This window comes from Nicotiana tabacum, chromosome 23 (genome assembly GCF_000715075.1).
Source record: "Nicotiana tabacum cultivar K326 chromosome 23, ASM71507v2, whole genome shotgun sequence".
NCBI lineage: Eukaryota > Viridiplantae > Streptophyta > Magnoliopsida > Solanales > Solanaceae > Nicotiana > Nicotiana tabacum.
The window spans coordinates 78,713,295-78,734,550 of record NC_134102.1 but is presented as its reverse complement, the minus strand read 5'-3'; the positions used below and the strand labels follow the sequence as shown (position 1 = coordinate 78,734,550).

Here is a 21,256-nt window from a genome sequence, read left to right as displayed (position 1 = left end):
GCCACACACAAGAGTGCAAGAAAAATCTCACAATTTTTTTATTGATATTGTCTATAATAATCTAAAATCTAAAAACAAAGAAGACACCCCTTTATATAGATAGGGGGTCACGAAATTCCTACATAAAACCAAGGAAATAAAGTCCTAAACTACTTTGGACAACAAGTCCAAATACCTTAGGAAAAGGAAAAATACTAGGAAACAAAAACCAAGTCAATCTTGGAAAGTAACTCCAACAATTTTAGGAAAAGGAAACATAACCTTAACTACCTAGGAAAGCAATAAATCTAGTACCAAAATATATGAAAATAAGTTAAAACCAATCTTGGATAGAATTTTGAAAGTCGCAAACCAATCGTGGATATAATCTTGGAAATCTTGAAAGCAACTTGCAAGCAACTTGTACCCAACTTGTACCCAAATTCTATCACGCCTATTGAACCTTTCTTGGGCAGAAAGTAAGTCCTTTTTATGTTATAAAAACGTGACTTCATATAGGACTTATTGGGCTGCATGTTTGGACAGATATTTAGGTGCCAAATAGGTCCAATAGTGGCCTGATTTGGACCTTCTTCAGAGGATGTCTCTTGGGATCTAATCCACCTTTTCTTGGACATGAATTTGGACCATAAAATAATTATAATACCTAGACAACTCATATCCTTTATCCTTGAGCTCTCCATCCCAATTAACAACTTCTTTATTTGCACTTGAAGTCTAATGACCTTGTTTTGTAACTCTTTAGCTTGACATCTTATTAAAGGCCCTCTTTGAGATTCCAAAGCTTCATTATTATCCTTGAATAGATTTGAGCTTCCTAGGATGATATCATTCCCCTCTTCTTGAAGAAAATTCATCCTCGAATTTCGACCTTGCAAGAAAAAGAAGTCACGCACTAGTAAATGGCATCCACTAATCTGAAAAAATGGTAGGAATGAAACAAGATAGTGACCATGTGTCCACTTAACCCAATTAAGCCTAATAGGTGTAAATACTCCTTTATAAAGCATATGGACATCATCATCCCAATAAAATTTATACCTACTTAGAGTTGTCCAATAAAAACCTCTCTTAGATATACTATGTAATGAAATTTGTAATGCGATCTTGTCAATAAGGTAGTCCAAACATGTGCATGCCAAAGAAATTACAAAATATTGGTCATGCATCCATTTAACACAAGTATCTCTACCACATGTATCAAATAATACATTTTTATGATATAGCCAAGTATCAATTATAAATCCCATGGATTCTTCTACATGTAAGTTATTCAAAGAAGCACATAAATTCTCAGAAAGGTCAGAAGAACCCATAAATTCCAAAATACAAATTTCAATACATTCAAGCTCGTGATTATAACTTTTTCCAATAATATTCGCAACATCAATGGATTCTACATAATTGCTCAAACTGTCACAAAAGAGCCATAGATAGGTTCATGAAAGAGTATTTGATCACTAACGTCACAATAATCATGCATATCCTCTTTAATAGTAGCAAACACTTTTACAGGCTCACAATCAACATGCCTAGAGGAATGACTTCCCATCAAACAACAAAACTCACATTCTAGCAATTTATTACATGAAAACTCATTAGACACTTGAATAAGAGAAGAAATAATATTTAACTCATTAGCAAGCCTCTTCTGATAAATTTCATGCCTCTTTCCACCAAGTTGAAATGCATAATCATCTATGTCATACTCAATTTCAAAAGGAAGCAAATTACTCTTGCACTTTAACTTAGGTATTACAGTTAATGACTTGATATGCATCAAAATATCATCATCCACAAAAATTATAAAGTCACCTACATAAGAAATAAGAGTATAGTTCATTACCTCCAAAAATACCTTAGGTGTTCTAGGAAGGCCAAGAATGTGAATGAACCAATTATACATATCATACTTGGACTTATTTACTAATGGAACAACATCACCTTGTATTTTTTTATGCAATGGTTCCAGCTTAGCAATGGCTTTAGGAAACTCCATGTCATAAACCTATAAATAAGAATTAAAATAGTCAAAAGGTTCAATAACAAAGAATTTAACCAAGCTTTTATCTTCCACCATCCAACAAGAATTAATTTCGCCTAATTCATGTTGGAATCCAATTGGATCCTTTACCACCATTTCTCGCGCCTCACCTCTCCTTTCAAAAGGTCTTTCAACACGTGGCTGCACAAAATCACAAGAACTAAAACAAGAATGAGTTAATGGGTTAGGAAGTAAAGAAATTTTATTCTAGCTTACACTCTCTTTGGCTTTTATCACAAAACTAACTTTTCCCTCACCCTTAGCCTCTTTTCTCACACTAAAGTTTTTTTCTTCTTCTTTACTCAAACCCTCTTGTTTTTCTCTCTCTACCTCAAAGACTTTTCTTACCTCATTGCCTTCTCTCTTTTCTTTTCCCTCAAGCTCACTCTTTTTCTCAATTGATATCCCATTCTTTTCACTCAATACAACCTCTCCTTTTTTCTCTCTTGGGATGTCAACATGCACTCTCTTACTCCTCTCATTCTTTTCTCTCTCATATTTTTTCATATTCTCTTTAACAGTCTTTTCATCTTCATAAATTTGTGAGGGAGTCAAAGGTCCAAGAATAAGTTTCTTCCCGTTAACCTCAAAAGAGTATCTATTTTTTTCTTGTTATATGAAGCTCTTCTATAAGTATACCATGGCTTTCCCAACAAGATATGATAATTATTCATGGGAATCACATCACACCAGATCGCATCCTCATACCTTCCAATAGAGAATAGTAATAACACTCTTTTATCTACCTTTACTCCTCTCAACATGTAGGGTTCAATATGCTCAACACAAGGCAAGTTCAATTTTTCAACCATATAAGTGCTAATTGAGTTATAGCCAAACTCTTTGTCAATTCTAAGGGCACAAATCACAGACATCACTTTAGCTCTTGTTTGAAAAATAATTTTACCATTATCTTCCTTCCATTCGGTATACTGTAAGTTTGACTTTTCAAGTTGTTGAGTCATAGCTCGCCTCCTTTCACTATAACTACCTGTTTGAAACATCTTAAACAAAGATTAGAAGAATTATGTATCTCTCAAATTTGGCTTTTTCCTCTAATTTTCTCGCCTCTCTTGCCTTTTTTCACTCAAAGCAACTCTTGGTCGTTAATCTTTAGATTTATTAAAAAACCTTACTAGTCACAACCCTTAGTGATAAGAATGTAGAGTTAGAAAAAGAAAAGGAAAGTGAAGGACCAAACCTTGGAAGAATAGGAATTGGTTATATAAAAAAATAATAAGGAAAGAATTTAGGAAACCCAAAACCCACAAGAATAAGGAAAGAAGTTACCTTAATCTTCAAGAACTAGGATCCCCTCTTCTTGTTTCCTTTCTTGACTTGGAAACCAAATAACACTTGAATTCTACAAATAATAATGCGCTATAATGCTTTTCTTTTGGCTGATTTTCGTTTTTTTTTTGGAGTTTTTTTTTTTTTTTGGGTTTTGTTTTGCTCAAGAACTTCCCAAGATTATCAAGATTGAAATCTTGATTATCCTATGCTCTGATACCACTTGATAACAACACGATAGGGGTCCAAGAATTACTAAAGAAAATCAAGAAACGTGCGGAAGCTATAAGAAAATAAAGAAACAAAAAAACAACGGAAAATTAAAGATAGATTGAATTCAAGAAAGAGTTTCTTGAATTCAAGAAGTCTATTCTTGAAGTTGAATCCTAACAACAATAATTAGCTAACAAAGAACTAATCGCCTTTGATAGAGAATTAAAAACAGGAGATAGATTGTGAAACACGACCCTTTAGAATAACAAGAACAACAATAAGCCTAAACTTATCACCTTTCTTGAATACCTAGAAGTGATCTAAGATTTCGAAAGAGTTTAATCTTACCACCTTAAATTGAGTCTTGAAGGTGGAAGAATAAATCCAAGAGTAGCCACACACTAGAGTGCAAGAAAAATCTCACAATTTTTATTGATATTGTCTATAATAATCTAAAATCTAAAAACAAAGAAGACACCCCTTTATATAGATAGGGGGTCACGAAATTCCTACATAAAACCAAGGAAATAAAGTCCTAAACTACTTTGGACAACAAGTCCAAATACCTTAGGAAAAGGAAAAATACTAGGAAACAAAAACCAAGTCAATCTTGAAAAGTAACTCCAACAATCTTAGGAAAAGGAAAACATAACCTTAACTACCTAGGAAAGCAATAAATCTAGTACCAAAATATATGAAAATAAGTTAAAACCAATCTTGGATAGAATCTTGAAAGCCGCAAACCAATCATGGATATGATCTTGGAAATCTTGAAAGCAACTTGGCACCAACTTGTACCCAACTTCTATCACGCCTATTGAACCTTTCTTGGGTAGCAAGTAAGTCCTTTTTATGTTATAAAAACGTGACTTCATATAGGACTTATTGGGCTGCATGTTTGGACAGATATTTAGGTGCCAAATAGGTCCAATAGTGGCCTGATTTGGACCTTCTTCAGAGGATGTCTCTTGGGATCTAATCCACCTTTTCTTGGACATGAATTTGGACCATAAAATAATTATAATACCTAGACAACTCATATCCTTTATCCTTGAGCTCTCCATCCCAATTAACAACTTCTTTATTTGCACTTGAAGTCTAATGACCTTGTTTTGCAACTCTTTAGCTTGACATCTTATTAAAGGCCCTCTTTGAGATTCCAAAGTTTCATTATTATCCTTGAATAGATTTGAGCTTCCTAGGATGCTATCATTCCCCCTCCCCTCCTCTTCATCATTTCTATACACACAACTCTCCCTCTCTATTCTAGTTCTCTCTCCCTCTTTCCCTTTTAAATTGTATCAAAATCCATTTTGCATAATGGATAGTCCTTCTCGTGCGCGTAGGCTTCGAAGAAGAAGTAAGGTGTGAAATTATTTTGATCAAATAAATACATATAGTTCAAAGTAAACTTTTTGTACGCAAACATATAAGCACAAACCTGAGAGGAGGAACGTGTATTCTGCTCAAACACTTGTTTAATAGGCACCAACATGGGATAGATGAAGTAGAAGGTCGCTAGAAGGTGAAAGTTTGAATTGAATCGGAAGGAAAAAACAAAGGAAGAACATAAGATCGTCCATAGATTGAATTTAAAAATTCTCTTTGTTTTTTAATTAAATTTATTAAATTAGAAAAATCATGTTTGCAAGCTTTGAATGAATTGGAGTTTGATTTAGTTGTTGTAAACTTTAAATTTGCAAAGTTTAAGAATAAAAATAGAACATGCAAATTGTATTAAAAGTCTTCATGTTTAAGGTATTATTTACTGAAATTTAAGGCTCTTAAGCCTTTGAAACTTTTATCCAAATATTAGTCTTAGTGTCTTATTTGCACTTAATAGTTAAGAAAAATTAAAATATTCATTTAAGATTTTAAGTTTTTTATACTTTACTCGTTAAAGTTTGAAATTTAATTAATTTATTTATAAGTTAGAAGTTATATATATATATATATATATATATATATATATATATATATATATATATATATCGGCCCTTTCCGGGCCAGATTTAGCCCCCCCAAAGACCGGGTCTGATATGCCGGGTACTGAGACCGCCCTGATTTTTTTTTTCCAGGACCGATCTGAACCGACCCGACATATTGATACCTTTATGAGAGATCTTAATTAAGCTTTTTATGTTTATTTGAATTAAAATGTAAAAATAAAGTCATGAAGTAGACAGTGTTTGGTCAAGTAATACAATAAGAAGTGGAATTACTTTTTTTTTTTCCTGAATTAGTTGCAAACGTTATATATTAGGTAAAACGGTCTCGGGACCACTTAAACTTGTACTAGTTCGTCATCCCGATATATAAACTTATAATTTTTCTATTTTAACACTTCTACTCGATAGAAAAAATATTAATAACTACATTTGACCGTTTGACTATACTTATGTTTATGTGGCTGAAGCATATCTGACGTGGACAAAATGCGTGCAAGTTACGCTTATATATTAATCATAACGTAGTTGGAAAGAATAATTAAACAATTTATTCCCCAAATCTTTTCTTTAAATGCATTAACGGAGGAGTTAAAAAATACGAAACGCCACCAACTTTCACCATTTTATGGCACTTGGCAGCGTTGTACCCTCCACCGAGAAATGAAGAAAAAGAACTGTAAAAAGGGCACTGAAAAGTTGTAGCTTTCAGATCTCTCTCTACTGGTAATTCTCTGGACTCCCTGATTTCATTATATACTTTTGCTCTTTAATTTTTTATTTTTCCCATTTTTAAAAAAATTTAATCTTGAGGGCCAGTGCCAGAAAGTTCAAAATTCGGTGGATAATAGGTCCGCTGTCTATCCTTCTCCCTTAACAGCTTATTTGGATGGTTGTTATCCGTTGTATTGTATTGTATTGTTATTTAAAATTGATTGTATCGTATTGTTAAATATATTATTCCGGAACAACCAAAAGCCCCATTTTATGAAACAACGGTGTGGTGAGATCGTTTCCTATTTTCTTTTCTAATTATGCCCTTACTTATTACTCCATAATTCTATTTTATCATTTAATTTTTATTTTATTGTAACTCCAAATCTCCAACCTATTGACCTACTTTGTCTTCTTCCATCTTTTCTATAGTTGGTTTGCCCAGTTCTTTTTATTATCCAAGTCTCCGTTCGATTCTTTGTCTCTTTTCATCATTTTAATTTTTTTTTTGGTGTTGCTAATATTAGTTAACCTTTTTTTTCCAGATTTTTGCTTTTATTTTCAGGCTACATAATTAATGATAAATTAGTAGAAAGAGGGTTTCTTAAATATTTTTTATGTGTATTTTTGATAAATTTTATTTAAAATAATTGCGGGTATTTTAGTGAACTTATCAGTTACAGTACTGTACAATACCGTCAAACTAACAACAAAAATGTTATTTAACAATAGCAAACGATACAATCTATTCAAACGTTATATCCATAAAACGATACAATACAATATAGTACAGTATAATATAATATATTATAAAACGATAGATAATAATGATCCAAACATAGTGTAAATAGGGAGGTCACGCTGGCGGTGCGGGTTAAGACACATAAGGGGCTATGCGGGTTTAAAAACATGCGGTTTGGGTCGAAATTAAAAAAACATTGCGGGACCGGTGCAGGTTAGGATTTTAAATTTGTACAAAAATTAGAGCTTTTAAGCTATTGCTAATTATCTTCGGCCTTCGCCTTTTAACTTAAAATTTCTGATTGTTCTCTTAATGATCTGGAAAGATTGGCTTTTTTTGCCTGACTGTACTGTTTCTTCGTCTCCTTTGCATAGAAATACAAACCTTACCGTGTTCAATTTCAACCTCAACAAATTAATAGAAATATTTCTCAGAGCAATTGTGTAGCTCTTTATTTGTTTGCTGAATGTATTTGTCCAGAAAAGCAAGTTCATGTCTTTTGTCACAGTCTAGTAATCTAAGATCACGATAATACGAAATTATCTTTTTTTTTTGGTTTCTTTGTCCTAAGCTTTGAGATGTGAATGCTAATTTACGTGAACAACAATCAATATTCCACCAGAAATAGAACGTATACCAAACTAAGCTACTATTCTTGGGATAAAAAAATGTTGCATAAGATGAACTCAAAGCTAAGTGCTACTTGGAAATTCTGGCATTTACTTAAACCTGTAAAAAGCCTTTCGATGTCTCATCAAAGAATGGTTTCTTCATTTAGCTGCTTATCCTAATCATAGCTTCACTCACAGATACCATAGTTCATCAATAATATGTACTTAATTAAATAATGATAACATTTAGAACATCTTCAACATGTGTTTTATAAGATGGTAAAAACCTTTTAAATTAAATTAATACTACTTAGCAGAAAAATGAAAAGGAATGTTATGAGTTTCATATTTTACTATCAAATTCATTCAAAAAAGAAAAAAATTAAAACAATTTAAGCGGGGCGTGGCCGGACGGGTTGAAAACAACAGATTATGCTATGCGGGGCGGGGCGGGTTAAAAACAACATATTATGCTATGCGGAGCAGCGCAGATTGAAGTCTTCACGGGTTTATGCGGGTTTGCCCTGCAACCGCATCGCGCAACACCGTTTGCCATCTTAAATACGAGTTTTTGGTACTTTTACAGTACATTTTTGGTACTATTTAATAAAAGTTATCTTTTGATCAAAGAAAATTCGCAAGAAATTTGGGACAAGCTACAAAAGAATTTCATTTACCATATTTGGTTATATGATGTTTATCAAAGTCAATAAGAAAACACGAGACATTTGGTTTTCAAATGTATTTTTGTTTTGTTGTTTCCTTCCCTATTCAGAAGAATTAAGTTTGTTTTGCCGCCTTGCTATAACATTTTATAGGTTTACAAGGTTGATCATTCTTATAGAAGTTCAAAATGTCCTCTTGAATCAATTCCTGGTTCTGCATCATTCTTCATGCAGGCATGAAAATATGAAGAATTAGAATCCCCTAATTTCAACCACTGCACCCCTTGATTTCTGGTGTAGAATACTTTCCTCAACTAGTGTCCACTTCTCTAGCCGCATTCTGAGTTCCTTTTCATTATAATGTACAAGATCCCTCATTTTTTCTTGAACCTGCTGTAGAATATTGAGTATTCAGCTCCATAATGCTACAGTCAATCCTTGTGAATTCCCACAATAGCCAAATTCTGCCCCTAGCACAGCAGGCATATTTGGATCACCATTCCCATCCAGTTGCAATTCTCTTTATTATCTGGCCAGCCTTGTTGTCATTTACTCTATGCTCTAAAACTGCAACTAATACTACATTATTTTCTCTAAGGAGCACCTTTAACTCTTTTTGCTTCTCTGAGATGGAATGAGTAGGATCCACCTGCTGTGTCTCATTTATAGCAAGGGGACTGGATCCCATTAGTAACAGTCACAGTACTAAAATTCTGGAGCATCAACTTGTGCAGTCTTTTTCTCTCTCTAATTTCTTTCCTGCCCTCCTTGTGTAACCTGCTGGCCTACATTTGATCTAATCTGCAAGCCTACGGCTCTGCATAATTTGGTAAATACCGAATTACCGTACCGAAATCATAAATTTTGGTATTTGGTATCCGATATTTTGGTATTCGGTATGGTATTTGGTTTAAGTTTTAAAAAAAAATTGGTATTAGGTATGGTATTTTAAAATGAAATACCGAAATAACGATAGCGTATTGAAATATATATTATATTACACAATACACATTATTAATTATAACATAAATTTAAAAAATCTATAATTTTACTTTCCCTTATTATCTAAGTTCATCCATTAACTCTAAGCAAGTAACGAGGTATTTCTAATGATCAAATTTATTCCTTTATGTACAGTTTTCTCTCTCTAGGTTGATATTTGCTGGTTTTGGACAAATCTTTTGTCAACAATCGTTTTTAGTTTTGTACTTTTGAGTGCTTTAATTAAGAATATTACAGTCTATGACTCTATGCACTAGTTAGTATTCAAACCGAATAAACCGAAATTAACGAACCGAATAAACCGAAAAAGAAAAGAGAAAAATCGAATCATACCGAATTTAATTAGGTACGGTATTGATATAGCATTTTAAGAAACCGAATACCGAAAATACCAAACCGAAATATCTAAATACCGTACCGTTCCGACCGACGAACACCCCTGTCTACCCCTATCTGCAGCTGTTGAGAATCACCTCCTATATTAGACCCCTGCACAGACTCCTGCCCAGATATTCTCTCCCTGTGTCCATCTTCCTTTGAGCCCTGCTTCACCAACTCCATTCCACCCTTAGCATTTCTCATTTTGGGCTGTGGAACTGGTGGTTTGGGATTCTGACATTTGTGCCCAACCTGTAAGCTAATCGAGCAGTACTCTGGCACCCATCTGGCACCCATTCATACTCGATCACTTGGTCAACTCCATTAGGATCCTGGACTTCAATTGTGCTAGGGACTGTTCCTTTTATGTCCATTTCTACCAACAATCGAGTATATGAGATACGAGCCACACTAGAAGTACATTCATCTGCATGCAGAGGGATCTCCAAATCCATTCCCCACTGGAGCAACTGGAGCTGCAGCTTCAGCTTCAGCCCCAGTTTGCTGTAATTGTGACTCTTTTTCCCTTGAGGCATTATCAGACTTTGGAATAGGTGTTGCAATAGACCTACTATTACTTGTTCCAGCAGTCGAAGCAACTGGAACTGCAGCTTCAATCTTCCGTTTTCTGTAATTCAGCTCCGTATCCCTGAGACATTGATGATTGATAGGCTTTGGAATAGCCCTCTCTTGAGTTGCAATAGGCCTACCATCGCTCGTTCCAGCAGCTGGGAGGTTTGTGAAAAGTCCTTACCACTCGAGAGGCGGCCATTGTTCCGTGTCAAAGATCTCATGTACCTTTATTTCCAGACTTTCCCAGATCCAGATTCCTTTTCATTTGCTTTCTCTGTCGTGTGGGTCGTCAGTTGGTTCTTATTTCCGGTCTTTTTTGGCCTCCCTCCAAACATTTCTGGTAGGATGCGCACTATGAGGTTTTCTCTTTTCATTTCCCCGGTGGTGTGTTTTGTTTGACCTGTTTAGAGATGAGAACAGATGTTGTTCGGATGTTCCTCACAATTGAGTTTCATATCCTAGTTTATGTTACCTATATAATTTTTTCATATCGAGAGAATGACTTATCTCTATAAATGGGCAAGTAGGCGATCTTCAAGAACTTAAAATGTCATAAGAGAGTATTCCTTTTTAGAATTTTAACATCTCCCTTGGGTGCTCTCTCTTTCAGATGCTTCAGCTTGTATTCCTAATATGTTATGTAACTCTTGGTCTTCTAAGTTTCATTTATCTGCTAAAACAACATGATTAATTAGAGTATATTTTACTTCTATCTTGAATTCCCTACACGCATGAGCGCACTTCTTTAATCTCCTTGATTAAATTCCTGTATGCACCACTGCTATCTCCAATCTACGTTCTTTCCTGGTACTCTTTGATGTATCATGATTTTGTCTCTCTGATATAGCTAAACAAACAACAACGACAGCTACTAATACTCAGTCCCAAACAATTTGGGATTGGCAATGTGAATCCTCATTTCATCATCATTACCAAAATAACTCCGATGGTAAAACGCTAAAATTTTATGTAGTAGAAAACGTTGAACTACTAGTTATTATAGTTATGCATACATTGTTGAAATGTGTACTAATGAGAATTTGGATATTTTCTCTATCCCAGATTTTAATTTTCAGGGTAGCCTGCAAACTCGTCAGTACTAGACCATGAGGAGTGCTAGTAGATCTGGTGTAGTTACAATTAGCAATTTGCCTTGTAATGTTGTGGATGGGATTCTAGGGTGCTTGCCTTTGAAAGATGCAGTGAAGACCAGTATCTTGTCAAAAGACTGGAGGTACAAATGGGTAACACGTCAAGAACTTGATTTTAGTGATGAGTTTTTCAAGTCTTTCAAAGAAAAACAAGAAGCCAAGGCAATCATTTACCAAGTCCTACTACTCCATAGAGGACCAATACTGAAGTTTAAACTTGGAGGTCGTAACTTGAAAAGTTGTCCGGATATTGATCACTGGATACTCTTCTTGTCAAAGAAAAATGTCCAGGAATTCACCCTTTACATGTGGTCAGACAACAAATATTATTTACCTTCTCACTTGTTTACATTCCAGGAACTAAGGTATCTGGAAGTTAGTGAATGCTTGTTCCACCCTCCACCCGGTTTCGAAGGGTTTGAGAAGCTTATTAGTCTTGATCTTCAGCATGTCACCTTTGTTCCAGCAACATTCAAAGATTTCATCTTAAAATGCCCATCGCTTGAAAGATTAATGTTGCGTTGGTGCACAGACTTTGACACCCTTGAAATTGATGCCCCTACTCTCAAATTCTTTGATTTTACAGGAGAATCAAAGTCCATTTGCTTCAAGAACGCTCCTATGCTTGAAAACGTTTCTGTGTATCTTTCTGTTTCACGAGTCTTGCCTTATCCATCTCATGTTTGTTCTAATCTTACAAAGTTCTTCCATTACATGCCTTCCCTGAAGGAACTGGATCTATGTAATTCTACATTAGAGGTAATGTACATTTGTGATACTATTAATTATAGTCTAATGAAACTTTCTACGTATCATAACCAAATGATGTATCTGATTCGTATTTCAAACGAATTTTTGACTTGCGTCTAGTACTTGATCATGGGAGGTGTACCAGAGAGGCCCCCAACTGCTCTGAACAATATCAAATCTCTCAGAATGTCGGACATGTCTTTCAGAAACGTTGAGCAGGTTTCAGGTGCTGTTTACTTGATTACAAGCTGCCCCAAATTACAAGAGCTTACAATTGATATTACTGTAAGTACTCTGCTTTTTTCTTATTAATGTTATTGAATATGGTTTCCTCATTTGGACTCACCTAACCATTCCTTGATAACCCATTAGGTTTCAGCGGGAAATGTTGTGGAACCTGTTGTACAATTCTTACGAGCCCAATCAATCTCATGTGGTGTTGCGAAGCTGCTTCAAAGAGTGGAGATGAGTTATTTTACTGGTGCTGAGACGGAAATGGAATTTGTTAGATTTATATTGGCATCAGCACCTGTACTCGAGGAAATCTTAATTTGGAATGTTGCGCATCACTTTCATCGGAGTACTCAGATGATGGATGATGAGATGAAACTATTCGGCCGAGCATCACCCAATGTTAGAATCATACTTGAAGTTTTCACAGAAGAAGACTGTGTGTTACTTGAACCCGAAGAAGTCATGGATTAAGTGCCATGGCTTTGCTTATTATTTTTACTTGGTCTAGTCCATGTTCTTCCCTAATACTCTCTCATCTGGAGGTTTGTGCTCTCTGATAAAATCGTATGTTGCAATTACTAATAGTTGAACTAGTAGTTGTATGGCTATGGAGACATATCAAGATTTTGTATTCATGGCAAGTCTTTTGGATAGTCTTTATATAGTAAATTTAATGTGGGAAGGCATTAATTTGCTATGTTCAATTAGTTAACTTTCCTGATGTTAGTTTCCAGAAGTGTTAGCAAAGTCGCTAGTATTATACCATGAGGATTTCTCAGCGCTCTGTTGTAGATATTGTTAGTCCCGCCAATATTGCTGTATTTATAAATAATAATTCTGGAAAATATAAGTTATCGCAATGAAACAGTAATTAATTCGAGCCCACTGAATTCACAGTGTTTCCTTAAGGAATTTAATCCCCTCCTAGTACCCAAGGTTATGGATTATTTCCTCCCAGGATAGAACGAATAACACACTGATGTAGCGGTACTTCAAACCCCAGTGTTTCAGCGAACACAAAGTTCGGTAGCAAATCACACTTACAGTTGCTTTGTTTGAAGTTAAAACAATGCAGAACAAAGGAGTAGAAACTCAGAAAATCGTATGGATGCTGAGAGGAAGGAGTGCAATGTATAGCCAAATCTGTTGAGCGATTTCAGTTTTGTGTCTTGTGTATTGTGTGTGTCTTTCTTCAACAGCTGCTGCACATATATATAGCAGCCAGTGTTGAAGAAGAACAAGCGTCCACCCTCCATGGTGGAGCAAGCATTAGCTTGTTTGTGGAGCAAGCACTTGTTTGTGGAGCAAGCACATTCATGGTGGGAAGAGCATTAGGCGGCTGCCTGGTGGTCAATACATGGATTGGAAAATATCCGTTATAAATACGGATAATCTTACGTTAATATTTACTATTAACAAATAAATTTGGTCCAAAAAATTAATCAATCAATCATTTGACCGAATCCGAATCCGAATCCGCCGAAGCCGAAGCCGAAGCCGTAGCCGAAGCCGAGCCGAGCGAGCGACGACGACGACGGCGCGAGGCTTGCTTTCTTCTTAACTCCTTAAGAGCTACAAGAAGAGCAATTATATATATACCCACCAAAATTTTTTTCCTCTTCCAATATGGGACAATGTCTCATTGTCAAGAGGGGGAAACTTAAAATTTTACTCAAAAAATTTCATTTTCCCTCCATTTTCCATTCACCCTCATTTCAAGACTATTTCACCTTAAAAACAAAACCTCAACAATCCCCCACATGAATGGGGAATGGCTATATCACGGAAGTATGCATGGAAAAACTGTGTGATTTGCAAGCAAGGATTAATCGCATCTGGATAAGTAGGTTTCCCTTTGAACTTTTCGTAGTAAACTTATGTCGGATATACTCGGTCAATCGGAAGATTTGATATCTTTGAACCGTCGATCTTTGGTGTATACCTAGACAACCATAAGTCACACAATCAACCCTTAACTGTCTTTGGTTTTCATTGTTGTGTTCGTTTCAGCCATGAACACCGCCTGGTTTCATAAGTGCGTAGAGAACTGGCCTTACAAAATTCTCCTTGAAGCGGCTAACACTTCACACTTACATAGGTGATTCCTAAACATGTCATCCTGTAGATACACTATTTGATATACCCCGTATCAAATTTAGAAATCATTAAAAAGCCTTAATGCTTTATCATTGGTACTGAACATTGTCTCATCACGAGAACGGACTAAAATTTTATTTGACAATGTTGAACCGTCATTAATGACTTTGTTTGATCTCCTTGAACCTAGATCTTGAGATCTCCAGTCTTCTAGGTAGAGTTACCGCCACAATGACTTGTTCTCGGCCATAGCCCCATTCCCCTTGATGATTTCTCAACTACCTCTCTAGTTAGACCTTTTGTAAGTAGATCCGACACATTATCACTTGACTTTACATAGTCAATCGTGATAATTCCTCTAGAGAGTAATTGCCTAACGGTTTTATGTCTTCGTCGTATATGACGAGATTTACCGTTATACATAACGCTCCCAGCCCTTCCAATTGCTGCTTGACTATCACAATGTATGCATATTGGTGCCAACGGTTTGGGCCAAAATGGAATGTCTTCCAAGAAATTCCGGAGCCATTCAGCTTCTTCACCGGCTTTATCTAAGGCTATGAATTCAGCCTCCATTGTAGAGCGGGCAATACATGTTTGTTTGGACGACTTCTAAGATACCGCTCCTCCACTAATAGTGAATACATATCCACTCATGGACTTAGAATCAGTTGAACCGGTGATCCAATTTGCATCACAGTATCCCTCAATCACCGCAGGGAATTTACTGTAGTGCAAGTCAAAATTCTGGGTATGTTCTAAATATCCAATGAGATTGGCCTGGATTGCTCGTATATCGACTCAGTTTACTTATAGCACAAGCTATATCTGGTCGTGTACAATTCATGATATACATTAAGCATCCCAATACACGAGCATAATCCAATTGTGATATGCTTTGGCCTTTGTTCTTTGCTAATGCAAGATTCACGTCAATTGGAGTCTTTGCAACTTTAAAGCCCAAGTGCTTGAATTTTTCAAGTACTGTCTTAATATAATGAGATTGTGACAATGTCAGACCTTGAGGAGTCTTATGGATCTTAATTCCCAGAATTAAATCAGCAACTCCCAAGTCTTTCATATCAAACTTGCTATTGAGTATACGCTTAGTAGCATTTATGTTGGCAATGTCATTACTCATTATCAGCATATCATCCACATATAGGCAAACAATGACTATGTGATTTGGAACATTTTTAATGTACACACATTTATCACATTCATTTATCTTAAAACCATTTGACAACATTGTTTGGTCAAATTTCGCATGCCATTATTTGGGTGCTTGTTTTAGTCCGTAAAGAGACTTAACAAGTCTACATACCTTCTTTTCTTTACCTGGAACCACAAACCCTTCAGGTTGTTCCATGTAAATTTCTTCCTCCAACTCTCCATTTAAGAAGGCTGTCTTAACATCCATTTGATGAATTTCAAGACCATACACTGCAGCTAATGCTACTAACATCCGTATGGACGTAATTCTTGTAACTGGAGAGTATGTATCAAAGTAGTCTAGACCTTCTCGTTGTCTATACCCTTTGACTACGAGTCTTGCCTTGAATTTATCAATAGTGCCATCATCTTTGATTTTTCTCTTAAAAATCCATTTAGAACCCAAAGGTTTATTTCCAGGAGGAAGATCAACCAATTCCCATGTATGGTTGTTCAATATGGATTCTATTTCACTATTGACTGCCTCTTTCTAAAACAATGATTCGGAAGAAATCATAGCTTCTTTAAACGTTTGAGGCTCATTCTCCAATAAGAAAGTCACAAAATCTGGTCCAAATGAAGTAGAAGTTCTTTGACGTTTATTACGTCTTGGATCCTCCTGATTACATGTACTTTCTTTTTTTTCTTCCCGAGGTCGTTTAGATCCTTCACCAAACGACTCATATTCCTTTTTATACGGATATATATTTTCAAAGAACTCAGTATTATCTGATTCTATAACCGTATTATTATGAATGTCGGGATTTTCTTATTTATGAACCAGAAATCGATATGCTTTACTATTTGTCGCATATCCTATGAAAACACAATCAATGATTTTTGGTCCTATCTTTATCCTTTTGGGTTTAGGAACTTGCACTTTTGCCAAACACCCCCACACTTTAAAATAATTCAAGTTGGGCTTCCTTCCTTTTCATTTTTCATATGGAATGGATTGTGTTTTGCTATGGGGCACTCGATTTAATATTCGATTAGCCGTAAGAATGGCTTCCCCCCACAAGTTCTGTGGCAAACCAGAACTTATCAACAACGCGTTCATCATCTCCTTTAATGTGCGATTCTTTCTTTCCGCAATCCCATTAGATTGGGGCGTGTAAGGGGCTGTTGTTTGATGAATAATTCCATATTCTAAACATATTTCTTCAAAAGGAGATTCATATTCACCACCCCTATCACTTCTTATCATTTTTACTTTCTTGTTAAGTTGCGTTTCAACTTCATTTTTGTATTGCCTGAATGCGTCTATTGCTTCATCTTTACTATTCAGTAAGTAAACATAGCAATATCGAGTACCATCGTCAATAAAAGTTATGAAATACTTCTTTCCACCGCGAGATGGTATTGACTTCATGTCACAAATATCTGTGTGAATTAAATCTAAAGGATATGAATTCCTTTCAACTGACTTATAAGGATGTTTAACATACTTAGATTCCACACATGTTTGACATTTTAATTTTTCGCATTCAAACTTAGGCAGTACTTCCAAGTTAATCATTTTCCGCAAGGTTTTATAATTGACATGACCCAAACGTACATGCCATAAATCATTTGACTCAAGTAAGTATGAAGAAGCTAAAATATTATTATTATTTTCCACAGCCATTACATTTAGATTGAAAAGGCCCTCGGTGAGGTAACCTTTTCCTACAAATATTTTATTCTTACTTATGACAACCTTGTTGGACACAAAAACGCACTTAATACCGTGCTTAACAAGAAGTCCAGTAGAGTCTAAATTCTTTCTCATTTCAGGAACATGAAGGACATTGTTCAAAGTCATGACCTTGCCAGAAGTCATTTTCAGAAATATCTTCCCAATCCTTTATCTTTTGCTGTTGAAGCATTTCCCATATAAACTGTTTCTCCGGGTCCAGCAGGAGCATAAGTAGCAAAAGCTTCTCTAACTGCACAAACATAGCGAGTGGCTCCTGAATCAAACCACCACAGTTTAGGATTTCCCACCAAGTTACATTCAGAAAGCATGGCACACAAGTTATCAACATCATCATGCTTTACTACCATGTTTGCTTGACCCCTTTTCTTGTCTTTCTTCGGAGCACGACACTCCATAGATTTGTGTCCGTTTTTCCCACAGTTATAGCAGTTTCCACTGAACCGCTTCTTGCTTGGGTTGTATTTCGGACCCGAAGCCTTCTTCCTCTTTTTGTTATCTTCAACAATATTTGCTCCCATTATTGTTGAATTTCCACGGCCTCTCCTTTCAGCAGCTTTATTGTCCTCTTCGATTCTCAACCGAACAATGAGATCTTCAAGGGACATTTCCTTTCGTTTGTGTTTCAAATAATTTTTGAAGTTCTTCCACAACGGAGGCAACTTCTCAATCATTGCTGCTACTTGGAATGCTTCATTGATGGCAAGACCTTCAACAAGTAGATCATGAATAATCACTTGCAATTCCTGGACTTGGGTAATAACAGACTTGCTATCTACCATTTTGTAGTCCAAAAATTTTGCGGCAACGAATTTCTTCATCCCGGCATCTTCAGTTTTATATTTCTTTTCAAGCGCATTCCACAATTCTTTTGACGTCTCCACGCCACTGTATACATTATACAGATTATCATCCAGTCCGCTAAGAATATAATTCTTGCACAAAAAATCAGAATGCTTCCACGCTTCAATCACGATAAAGCGTTCATTCTCTGGAGTTTTATCTGGCAGATCAGGAACATCTTCCTTGATGAACTTCTGTCGACATAACATAGTTAAGTAGAAGAACATCTTCTACTGCCAGCGCTTGAAATCAATCCCGGAAAAGTTTCCGGGTTTTTCTGTCGGTGTTCGGCTTGTCGATGCATTGGCAGTCACCATCGCAACAGCTTGGTTTTCGCTTTCAGTCGTCATTTTTTTTCTGTAAAAGAATGACACAAACAAACGTTTAATACACGTTTTCAAACTGGAGTAAAAATCACGTAGATTTTAATCTCCAACAAAATGCCACGAAGGCTTTACTCTCCAAAATGGGAGTACACAAAAGCACAAAGGTTTTAGTTTGCAGAATAATAAGAATAACACAAATACAGAAATAAATATTAAATTCCTTAAGATTGTTAGTCCCGCCAATATTGCTGTATTTGTAAATAATAATTCTGGAAAATATAAGTTATCGTAATGAAACAGTAATTAATTCGAGCCCACTGAATTCACAGTGTTTTCTTAAGGAATTTAATCCCCTCCTAGTACCCAAGGTTATGGATTATTTTCTCTCAGGATAGAACGAATAACACACTGGTGTAGCGGTACTTCAAACCCCAGTGTTTCAGCGAACACAAAGTTCGGTAGCAAATCACACTTACAGTTACTTTGTTTGAAGTTAAAACAATGCAGAACAAAGGAGTAAAAACTCAGTAAATCGTATGGAAATGCTGAGAGGAAGGAGTGCAATGTATAGCCAAGTCTGTTGAGCGATTTCAGTTTTGTGTCTTGTGTATTGTGTGTGTCTTTCTTCAACAGCTGCTGTACATATATATAGCAGCCAGTGTTGAAGAAGAACAATCGTCCACCCTCTATGGTGGAGCAAGCATTAGCTTGTTTGTGGAGCAAGCACTTGTTTGTGGAGCAAGCACATTCATGGTGGGAAGAGCATTAGGCGGCTTCCTGGTGGTCAATACACGGTTACTATTAACAAATAAATTTGGTGAAAAAAATTAATCAATCAATCATTTGACCGAATCCGAATCCGAATCCGAATCCGAATCCGAAGCCGAAGCCGAAGCCATAGCCGTAGCCGTAGCCGAAGCCGAGCCGAGCGAGTGACGACGACGACGGCGCGAGGCTTGCTTTCTTCTTAATCTTTAAGAGCTAGAAGAAGAGCAATTATATATATACCCACCAAAAATCTTTTCCTCTTCCAATATGGGACAATGTCTCATTATCAAGAGGGGAAAACTTAAAATTTTACTCAAAAAATTTCATTTTCCCTCCATTTCCCATTCACCCTCATTTCAAGACTATTTCATCTTAAAAACAAAACCTCAACAGATATGATTAGTAATTTATCCTGTAATATTGTAGAGAATATACCAGGTGCTTGTATTTGCGAGCTGTAATGAGGACCAATATCTTGTCAAAATACTAGAGATACAAATGGGTCAGGCGTCCAAAACTCGAGTTTGGTAATCATGAATTCGAGTATTTCCCATAAAACCCGATACCTAAGACACTAATTTACAACATACCTGCTACTCCATGAAGAACAAATACTAAAGTTTAGTCTATGGGGCCTGGAAGAGTTGTCCTGATTTTGACCATTGGATTTTGTTTCCCTCGAAGAAAGGTGTCAAGGAGAATATTCTACAATTCATAAAACCCCAAGCAAACTCATAAAAAGTATGTATGTTCCGGATTTGTGATGGTCTTGAGCCGCCAATGGGATTTTTTGAGATTTATATTGTCATCTGCACTTGAAGAAATCTATATTTAGAATCACACATTCTTTTGTTGATCGGGTTATGCTGATGATCCATGAGATGAAATAACTTTTGCGTGCGTTGTAACGACCCGACCATCGTTTTGTATATTTAAGCCCCGTTCCTCTATTGATGCTTTCGGTATGTGTGTTTGATATTTTATGACTTGTGGGATGGTTGGTTTAGTTTTGGGAATGTTTGAGAGTAATTTGGAACACTTAGGGTGTGTTTGGTATAACAGAAAATATTTTTCGTGGAAAATATTTTCCAAGAAAATATTTTTTTTGGAAAACAAGTAGTAATCTTACTCATTTTCCGGTGTTTGATACACAAATTAAGGAAAATAACTTCTCAAGAGTATTCATAAATTATAATTTAGATACAATAAACATGAAACCATAAACTTTCGAACCAACAACCTTCCGAACCCATAAATTTCATAAACTTTTGAACTGCTAAACTTTCGAACCCGTAAACTCTATAATTTTTAAACCCGCAAACTTCCATACACATAAACCTACGAACTCATAATTTTGGAACTCGTAAAATTTCGAACCTGTAAATTAAAAAATAAAAAAACCAGAATTGAAAATCAAAAATACAAAAAAAAAAGTAATTTTTTTGCGGGGGGGGGGGGGGGGGGGTGGGTGGGTGGTTCAGAAAATTAAAAATACAAAAAAAATTATGGGGGTGGGGGGTGGGGGGTGGGTGGGTGGCGTAGAAAAACAAATAGAAAATTAAAATTGGAGGGGGTTGGGGTTAGATGTGAGGGTAAGTTGAGTTTTTGAAAAATATTTTCCTAAATTTTTCTAGGGAAGTCATTTTCCTCCAATTTCAGGAAAATGTGATATCTAGGAAAATATTTTTCAAACTATTTTATGCAACCAAACAGTGGAAAATGGAAAAACATTTTTCGAAAAATGTTTTCCGTCATACCAAACACACCCTTAGTCTCTTTTTGGATGTTTAAATTGTAAGAGTTGAATTTTGAGTAGATGACCTCGGATTGGTGATTTGATAGTTTCAATAGATTAGTATGGTGATTTTGGACTAAAGCGTATGTTCGGATATGGATTTAGAGGTTCCTATAAGGTTTCAGCTCTATTTGCCAGAAGTTGGCAATTTGAATGTTTGGAGAGTCCATAGGTTTGACCGGGAGTTGACTTTGATATTATCAGGT

At 35.8% G+C, this 21,256-nt stretch overlaps 1 protein-coding gene across 1 annotated transcript; it reads left to right on the top strand.

Moving 5' to 3' along the window:
* The first annotated feature begins 6,061 nt into the window (after nucleotides 1-6,061).
* Nucleotides 6,062-13,017, top strand: LOC107821194 (F-box/FBD/LRR-repeat protein At1g13570). The gene is made up of 4 exons (XM_016647616.2): nucleotides 6,062-6,219; nucleotides 11,241-12,088; nucleotides 12,200-12,364; nucleotides 12,452-13,017. Exons 2-4 carry the CDS (start codon nucleotides 11,285-11,287, stop codon nucleotides 12,782-12,784), a joined length of 1,302 nt encoding a protein of 433 aa, XP_016503102.2. The 5' UTR covers nucleotides 6,062-6,219; nucleotides 11,241-11,284; the 3' UTR covers nucleotides 12,785-13,017.
* Nucleotides 13,018-21,256: the final 8,239 nt, after the last annotated feature.

Bases quoted from the DNA above. Each gene is read 5' to 3' on its own strand.
- LOC107821194 (XM_016647616.2), top strand. From the start codon at position 11,285: ATGAGGAGTGCTAGTAGATCTGGTGTAGTTACAATTAGCAATTTGCCT. The intron at 12,089-12,199 runs GTAATGTACATT...ACTTGCGTCTAG, and splicing joins TATGTAATTCTACATTAGAG to TACTTGATCATGGGAGGTGT. The intron at 12,365-12,451 runs GTAAGTACTCTG...ATAACCCATTAG, and splicing joins AGCTTACAATTGATATTACT to GTTTCAGCGGGAAATGTTGT.